General features: G+C 47.0%; 1 protein-coding gene across 7 annotated transcripts; it reads left to right on the top strand.

The window, feature by feature from the left end:
- The first annotated feature begins 2,926 nt into the window (after positions 1-2,926).
- On the top strand, positions 2,927-9,072 carry LOC125508272 (F-box/LRR-repeat protein 14). 7 transcript variants are annotated; one of them, XM_048672924.2, is made up of 4 exons: positions 2,927-3,167; positions 3,805-3,910; positions 7,230-8,575; positions 8,749-9,072. In XM_048672924.2, the coding sequence occupies exon 3, from the start codon at positions 7,267-7,269 to the stop codon at positions 7,945-7,947; it is 681 nt and encodes a 226-aa protein (XP_048528881.1). In that variant the 5' UTR covers positions 2,927-3,167; positions 3,805-3,910; positions 7,230-7,266; the 3' UTR covers positions 7,948-8,575; positions 8,749-9,072. The 7 variants fall into 7 exon arrangements, with proteins under 7 accessions (XP_048528881.1, XP_048528882.1, XP_048528884.1 ...); XM_048672925.2 differs by lacking the exon at positions 3,805-3,910 and having other exon boundaries at positions 7,235-8,575; XM_048672927.2 differs by lacking the exon at positions 3,805-3,910 and having other exon boundaries at positions 7,113-8,575.
- Positions 9,073-9,335: the final 263 nt, after the last annotated feature.

Below are 9,335 nucleotides of genomic sequence, written 5' to 3'. Positions count from 1 at the left end.
CCCAGTCGCCGGCCCGTTCGCGCGCCATGGATGCTCGACGGGGCACGACGTGACAGCGAGCGGGCGAGCCTGCGGCGAAGCGAGAAAGCTGCGACATGAGGAGGCCCGACGACAGCAAGCTGCGGCTGCAGGTCGACAAGAAGATGGGGTGTGGCGACAGCAAGGAAGAAAGAGAGTAGAAGAGCGAGAACGAAGGGAGAGGAGGGCGCGCGTGTGTCTGCTGCCCCTCCTTCCCCTACTTATAGCCCCTAACGGCGGAGCCGAGGGAGCGGAACGTGTGGGGGGGGGGTCATGGGATTAACTGCGCCCACTCCCCCCACGACCCCGCATTTATCGCACGGTGAAGGCATGTATTAACTACCGTAGAAGCCCAACCACATGCCTCGTCTGCAGCGGATCCACACGCGTGTCGAGGCTCTGTAGTGGCAGGCCCCGGCCTGCGGCGATGTCTCGTCACGCGCGTGGGCTGGCCTGGCCTGGCCTGCTAACGCCGCATGGTGGGCGGGCAATGGGAGGCAAGCCTGACACCTGGCTGGCGTGCCACCCAACCCCCACTATGACGATTCGAATTCGCTATGCGGTCGACTGACTCCCGGTAGGCTCCTGGCAGTCGGCCCCTCCAGAAGGCGGACGACGCAAGATCACCAAGACACTCAGAGTAGGAAGCTGCTGAGGCTCCTCGATTTCCGCCGTGGTGCCTCACCAGCTTCGGGGACTACTGTCGGAGTAAATGACCACGGGTAGCCTCATCAGTTCCCCGCGGTATTTCAAGACATCGGGGCCAACTGCGCCCCTCACACCTCCCGGATGAACGACTACCTCCTTGGGCTGGCTGGTCCAAGCGGCTGGCTGCTAGGAGGCGGCAAAATACCAGAAGGCGGCTACAAGACGGCCGGCTTCTGGCAGGCGGCCTCTTGTGCCCTCAAAGTTTGCGTCCACTTAACTACGACGAGACGGGGCGTGGCTACAGTGCAGCCTGCCATCCCCGAATCTGGGGCTGAGCGCGATACAGTACGTGCGTACCCAGTGGACACCCCTCACCTAGCCACGCAGCCCGTGACATCACCTACTACATAGGGAGCGGCGCTCCCACGACGGCCTATCGGTACGGCCCATAGGCGGCGGGGCCTACCTGCCGACGAGCCCCGAGAAGGCGACAAGACTCCAGCAGGCGGCCCCTCCCCCCTTAAAGTCTGTGCTCCATTAACCGGAAGAGACGTAGAATGGCTACAGTGATCGCCCGCCAGGCGGTGGGACTGTAGCCACGCTCCCCCCGACAAAACATCCGTCATCAGTAGCAAGGCTATAGTATGGGGCGATCAACCAGACCCGCAAGCGGCAGGCACTGCCTGTCGGCCGGCTCCGCGACAGCCGGCGGGACCCACCAGACAGCGGGCCCCAGCAGCCAGCGAAGAAGCTGGTGACTAGAGACACTGACAGTCAGGTCCTACACCCAGCCGGATTACTATTGTACCCCTGGAGGGTAGGCCTACATAAACTCCCAGGTCACCCATGCAAAGGGTTGAGAACCTTAACACACACACACACGCACACCATGTAGAGGGAGTGGAGTAGAGCTAGCCTTATTCTTCTTCCTCCTTTAGCAAAACAGCTCAAGGAGCAAGCTTGTAGCTACCTTGTTGAGATAGTGATCATGCGGAGACCTCGCAGAGCAGGACTAGGGGTGTTATCTCCTAGGAGAGCCCCGAACTTGGGTAAGATTTGCAGGCGCATGCGGTCTCGCTCACTCCCGCTTCTAGAGCTCGGCGACGTATTCTTGTCCCTCTCCATGATAAGCCACCCCTTGGCATATGTCGCTACACATCCCCGACACGACTCTACCCCGTGTGCGGCTCCAGCAAGGCAAGAGCCGTCGGCCGCTCGCGCCTCGACGCCTCGCAGCGCTACCATCCGTTGCTCACCGAAGAACACCCTGCCGCTCGTCGATTTTGATTGCAGCTGCACCATTGATCGGTTGCAATTCCGTCGTCGACCAGTTGCAACTCCTGACTTCGACCCTCCATGGTTGCAACACCTAGGTGCGCTACCTGCCACCCTTGTCGTTAACGCTCGCTGCACGGGTTTCCATGAAACGACGGCCACCAGTCATCGCCATTGAATGGTTTTAGCAAAAATCCTTGTCGGTCGTAGCAAAAGCCGACAACGGTTGCAACAAATCGTTGTTGTCGCCATCACGGGTTGCAGCTAAACCATGAATAGTTGTAGCAAAAATCCTCACCGATCGTAGCATAAGCCGACGATGGTTGCAGCAAAATCTTCGCCGTCGTTGTCGTAGGTCGCAGCTAAGCCATGAATGGTTGTAGTAAAAATCCTCACGGGGCCTAGCAAAAGCTGATAACGGTTGCATCATCGGGCTTGTTCGGTTCCAACACACTGTCGTTCGCGGCTGCGGTGAGCGTGCGACGTTGAGAAGGAGGAAGGGGAATTGGTTGTCGCCATCATCTCCGTCTTTGGTTGCTCGCCCTAGCAACATGCCTGCCACCTTAAAAGCATCTCGCTCTGACTCAAACCTATGAGCTATCATACTGGTTTTAGGACCGCATTTACTGACAACAACCTTAAGGCTCCAGCACTCAATTGTCTTATGCTTGAGGCTGCTGAACTCACATTTTGCAAGTTGTGATCCCTCCTGTCCATGAAATAGGCGGATAATCCTTTCCGGCCAGCTAACACATGGTGATGCAAGCGGGAGGTGGTGGGAGGCCGCCGGGGCGACGAGCAGACGGCGCCCTGAGACAACTGCGGCAAGGGAGAAGGAGGGCGTTGCGTTTTGCATGCGGGAGATGTCAGATGCTGATCTGACGGCTGTGAGAGGCCAGATCGAACGGTTCAAGAGAGCACCGTTCTGGATCCTGGTCGGTCGGCCGGCGCCAGCGTCCTCCGTACCCTGCAATGCAAAGAAAACGAAATTACAGAGAAGCACACAGATCTCTCCATCGCGAAGAACACTCCTTCACCCTCTGCAAAATATCTCGTCCCCTTGCGCTCGCTCGGCAAGACTAGGGTTTCAGGGTTCTCCTCAATCGGATTCAGTGTGGGACTTGCCCTTCAAATTCGGCCGGAGACGGAGCCCTCCTCCCATCCACGGCGGCCACCATTTCTGTCCCGTTCTTCTCAATCGGCATATTTCCGCTGGTTGGTTCGTGGTACGTACGGATTCGATTTCGTTGAGTGCCCTCCCTTTCCGGTTCGGTTCTTGATCGACACAGGTGACAAGGAAACCAGTATTATCAGTAGCTAGGTTAATTCGACCCTCTAGTTACATTGTTGTTCCGTTAATGCCGTAAATCGGATGTGCAAGCTGCGAAGTAAGCAAGTACTACTGAATTTAGCTTATTGTTGATGATGCGTCCAGTAGCTTCTTTCTTGTTCGCCGAAGAAGGTTTAGGTTTTCATCGACTGATACTGAAGAAGGTTTAGGTTTTCATCATAACTAGAAGCGGTATGCGCGCCTTGCCGCGCCACTTTTCGTTATGGGACACTCTCCCCCCACTCCTTTTTGGGTGAGATACGTGCAAAAAATGCTTTTTATCCGTCACAAAAAAAATATATGAATAGATATAACCAAGCTGGAAGGCTGAAGTTGCCATAATACATTTTTCTTGGGTGAAGTTATAACAGGGATGAAATTTTCTGGGCGCAATTGAAACATGATTCCTGCCTGACTACCACAATACTTCCAGTATACCTGAGAAGTCTGATGAACAAAATTCGCAATGCCTACCAAACTATGATAGAAACCACTTCTGTAACTAAATATAAGATGTTTTTGACCTTTTGCAGTTCAATTTTGCCTACACCGCAAGAAAAAGTGAAAGGAAATGCTAGTCATAGAGTGGTATGAAAACCTACCAGTGCTCAAGTAAAGCACCTATGCCAGTTAACATATGTAAGTTGCTCTTTCTTACTGGCCCTTGGAAAGGATCAAAGAGAGTAGATGATGATAAAAATGAACTCCAATAAATAAATAAAAGGCTTTTCTCGTTGATAGCATGTAAGCAACTATGAAACTAGCAAGAGTCAGACTGGAAATATTGTCCCACTGGCATGAGAGATTGTCAGAGACATCATCTTTAGTACAAATACTAATAAATTGGCATTAATTATTTCCAGAACATGAACATATAAGCCATGCCATTGTACTTTTGGGACCTGTTTTGATTCTAAACGTAAACCTCCATGAATGAAATCAATAGAAATTTGTAGTGGAACATAGTGACAATATTTCAAAGATTTACTATCCGATATATTAAATATGCAATAGCCGAGGTAAAACCCAACATTCTCTGAAACTTAACTATATATGTGCACTTATATGGAATATCCACAAAAGAACAAAATGAAATACTTCCGTGCTTTATGCTATCCCCCTTACACGATCAAAATAATAATCTACCAAAAAAAACATTTCTTCATTGTCAGTTTGTAACAGGTTCATCTATAGGACCGAAGCAGCACATGACCCTGAACAAATAAAAGATAGAACATAATTCCTAAACCAAAAGTTTGATTTAGAGATCCATCCTCCCTGGTACACAAAAATCATCTAACTAACATGCTATGGGCGACTTGCATCAGAGTGACAATTTTTTGCTGCCTTACAAACTTTGCTGGACTTCAGCTTAACTTTCAAAACAGAAAGTAGCAAGGCTTTCCTGTCAATATAAAGTTTCAGAGAATAGGTTCAGTAAAAAAGTGAAACAGGAAGAACTCCAGTGTATGATAAAATGGTAAGCCGTCCATTAAGGATGATGCTCGGTCCTGGCCCAAAGCTGGAGCGAGAGACTGATCGCTTTGATCTCAGTGGGATAATTTCTTGAGTTCTGGGGCCCGAGCATCCCCCTCTTATCTAAATGCTTGGGCTCTTATTCCTGCCAATCCTTGTGTACTTGGCTGATAGCTGACCTACTTTGTTTGCTTTTCTACCTATCAATGAATTATACACAAGTCGCTTGCGTATTCGCAAATATAAGTAAGATAATAAGCGTGTATGGATAATTAGAGGTTACAATAGGAAGTAAATACAAAATGAAACCATGAATAAACTTATGAATTACACACCTACATCCCAAGTTGCAAATGAAGTACAAAAAAAATGAAGCATGCCACCTAAAATTTACAAAATAGCATGTTTCCTTGTTTTCTATTCCCGTAACGTGAAACTTAGTCTATGTTGTTATGCTACTCTAAATAGTGTATGCATGCATTCCTCATAACAAATTCCATTCAGTAGTTTGATGGATAATAATGGTTCTGAAGTGATGTCATCGATCATTAATCCTCTCCTTGGAGATAATGTGATATACAAAAAAATAATCAGAGTAAGGAGCATTCAGTTTGTGGTAGTAAAATATTAGATATCATTTTAGTAGTAGAAAAAACCGCGTGGATGAACTGGAGCTGAGAAGAATGAACTCATCATGGCCGAAGGTTGTTGATCTGGATGTGGCGAGACACACTGGCCTTGACCATTGCAAAACCCATGGTGGCAGCACCAACGCCTACACAAGTACACCCTCCTGTGACTTCCCCAGCAGTCAGCACACGGGAAACGGCAGCGCCTCTCCCCGGCTCAGTGTCCTCGGCCGTCTCTTCGGGAAATCTGTACAGAACTCACAACATCTTAGAAACGTCAGAAATATAAGTTAGAACCTGAGCTATAATTGATTCCACATTCCAGAAATGATTGCAGAGAAAAGTCTGAATTTGTATAACAGCAATATAGGCTTTAAATATGAGAACCATTATCTAATGTAGTCTCACACAATCAAACACAGATATATTTCCCCATGAATCACTCGTATATTTATCAATGATTTGCACAAGCAAGTCACATAAGCGAGAGAGACAATGTATCGTGCATTCAAGTTAGATAATTGAGAGAGACAATGTATATACAGCCAATGCACCATTGAGGAAATTCCAGGAAAATAACTAATTGAGCAGACAACAGAGCATGGATATTACATGTAGGCGAATCTTTTCTTTCAGCTGAAGATGTGCAACTAACTCGATCTTGCAGTTGTGGGTGAGAGAGGCATGGATATTAAGGGCATGTACAATGGTTGATAAGATAGTCTTATCTTAAGTCTTGCATGTAATTTAGAGATGAAAAAAAAACATGTCTACAATGGGTCATCTCTTAGCCTTATCTTCAATAACTAGTTATTCCTAAAAACGTGGTGAGACATATTGTGCTAAGAGATCATCTCTTGTCTTCTCTTAAATAAGAGAAGACAAGCCTTTTCTTATGACTTCTCTTTCCTCCACCTCAGCATCCATCCTACATGGCATTCTTAAGATAGAACCATTGTACATGCCCTAAAACGATATATATTAAGGGGCAGCGGCAGCAGAGACGGCGGGGTGAAGAGGATCGGAGTACAATATCTTGGCAGTTAACCCGAACTATGCTACCGATTCATTAACCATCTGAAGACGTGCAGCTAACTCGATCCATTTTCTGAAGACGAGCGCGTAGCGGGAGGCGGCAGCCTCGGCTCTCGCGCCTCCGGTGGCTCGTCAAGCTCAGCCCGACGGCTGGATTCCCGTGCACTAACGCGCTCGACCTGCAGCCCGAGATGCTCAAAGCTGCTGCCCGTGCCCGTTGCCCCCACCACCGTTGTCGTGGGACAATCCACCAGCCGAGCCAGGGACAACGCTCGATCAGGAGCTGTCGAGGTCGTGGGCAGAGGAGAGGACGGCGAGGCAGAGATAGGAGAAGAAGGCAGGCAGGGGAGAGGGGGGAGTGCGAGGCGAAGGACCGGCGATGTTGGTTTTGCTCGAACAGGAGATTTTTATTTTTAGAGGAAGGGACGGAAGGTTAGAGAAGAAGGGAGGCGTGGTGGGCGCACGACCCGGTCAAAATCAGGGTCACCCATCCAAATTAATTCTCCTCAATTGATTCTTAACCCTTCCACCCCTAGGGAGCTTAGTGATATAGTAGATATGAATTATCTCTAATGTGATTAGGTTATCTTCATATGCTTCATTTTGATCTCATTATAATTGCTATACAAGCTGCGAAGTCAGCAAGTACTGAATTCAGTTTATTGTTGATGATGCGCTTAGTAGATTCTTTCTTTGCTCAGCAATCTGATGAACACACCAATTGTCAATTGATACTGAAGAGGGTTCAAAATCATCTCTAATGTGGGTAAATTATCTTCATATGCTTCATTTTGATCTCATTATAGTTTATGTTTTAGTCCAGCATTCTGGATACCCAATCCCAACTAGCACTCGATGGAGGATCTCCCGGAGGCACTGCTGGCAGAGATCATCAAGAGGGTTACCAAAAGAAGTGACTTGAATTCTCTTTCCCTTGTCTCGAAGCGTCTCTTCGCCATCCAGGCTGAGCAAAAGGGGTCCATCCGGGTTGGTTGTGGCCTTTGCCTTGCCACTGAAGCTTTGGTGTCACTCTTCTCCCGGTTCCCCAATTTGTGGAAAGTTGAGATCGATTATGCTGGCTGGACACCTTCCCACGGGGATCAGTTGGACAACCATGACCTCTTTGTGATTATATCTTGCTGTCCCTCTCTAACCGATCTCACACTAAGTTTCTGTTCACAAATCGATGACACCGGTCTTGGTTATCTATGCTACAGCGAGAAATTGACTTCCCTCAGGCTGAACTCTGCAACTGAAATAACTTCTTGTGGACTTCTCTCGGTTGCAGTTGGTTGCAAGAGTCTGTCTTCCCTCCACCTTATCAACTGTGAGAAAGTAGGCAGTACCGAGTGGCTGGAGTATCTAGGCTTGAATGGATCGTTGGAAGAATTTGTACTCAAGAATTGCAATGGAATCAGCCTGTATGACCTCATAATGCTCGGTCCAGGATGGATGAAGCTACGCAAGTTTGAATTTCGAATGGGAGGATTATGGGATGTTCATGAGGGATATGATCATATGGAAATCGATGGTTAGTCATGAAGCTGACAATTGATGTTTCATGCTGCCATGATTGTTGTTTGGCTTGTGAGCAGTTAATTTGGGGAAAATTGCCAGGGAGAAGAATGAGATTTCGAGGGTCTTCTAGTTGATTATTTTTATTAAGATGTCATGCTGTAACATCTGTCACCAAGAGACTTAACACAACAAATTATCGGAGCTTTCATCAATTAAAACATCAACATCCTGGACCATTACACTGTGGAAAACGTACAGAAATGCCGGCCATGCAGTTGCTCTGGCTAGTGCATGGCCTGAGAAGCAGGAGGGAACATGCAGGAGAAAACTACTTGCCGGTACTTTATCCCTTGTTAATTCATTTTACTTTTCTGGAACAAATGTAAGATGGCATGGTCAGTTGTTCTGCTATGGTGGAATTCAGGATCCCATATCAGAAGAATTTACTAGAGGACTGTTGATGACTTGTTTCCTCAGATTATTCCAGATGCAGAAGTAAACTCGGAAGAGAAAGATGATAGCATGGTAGCATCTTCAAATGGTATGGGGTGCACAGCCCTGAAAGTATGGAATTAGTATACACTAGGTGGTTTTCCCATGTTACTTGGAGGCTATCATCTTTTATGGAGCAGTCTACTCTCGGAAGGTATGCATCACAGTCTGTTGTTTTATGATGCCTAAGTGGACCTTATTTTGCATGTGTGATCAGGCTTCACCTTTTGTCCAAAAAAAAATCAGGCTTCACCTCTTTATATAACAAATTCTCCTATTCAATATTCCAGCCCAAAATGGGAGAATTAACAGCACGATCGGTTTAAGTGGCAGGAGCTCACGGTCTTCATCAGCTAGTTGCCCATGGGGTCAGTGGTGAAATGTAGCTGAAGAAATCTCTCTGTATTCTGCAATTGGATGAAATTTGGGCAGCCATGTGCCCATGTGGGTCTCAGAAGGCAAAACAAAAAGCTATTGAGATGATGCTTGATAAGTTATTGCAAATTTTCAGTGTGGTTTGCAGCTGTTATGCACTATAGACAATATAAAAATATCCACTAGGGAGAATATAATCTGCTTACTTAGTGTAAACTAAATTAATTGCTAATTGCTCTATTTCTGTACTAATTCCTAGTTCAAATTGGATCTTCATCCTGACAGGAAATTTTAGAGTGTTTTATTGTATTTGCCCATCATTTCTGTATGTCATAATAAATGAAGTTGTGTCATAAATTTTTTTTTGAGGAAAGGCCATCATGGCTAGCTTTATTTACTCAGATCAAAATTACATCGTTCACAAGGCTGTTGACGATACATGCAGGTGGTTTGTCAGTCCAACTATCTGACACTTTATTACAAAAACTAAACTTAGCTAGCTCATGAGGTGCGGTATTTGCCGCACGAAAACAATGCTT

Source organism: Triticum urartu, chromosome 5A, assembly GCF_056163025.1.
Source record: "Triticum urartu cultivar PI428250 chromosome 5A, HENAU_Tu73, whole genome shotgun sequence".
Classification (NCBI taxonomy): domain Eukaryota; kingdom Viridiplantae; phylum Streptophyta; class Magnoliopsida; order Poales; family Poaceae; genus Triticum; species Triticum urartu.
The sequence above is the reverse complement of the archived record's forward strand: the minus strand, read 5'-3'. Positions and strand labels throughout refer to the sequence as shown.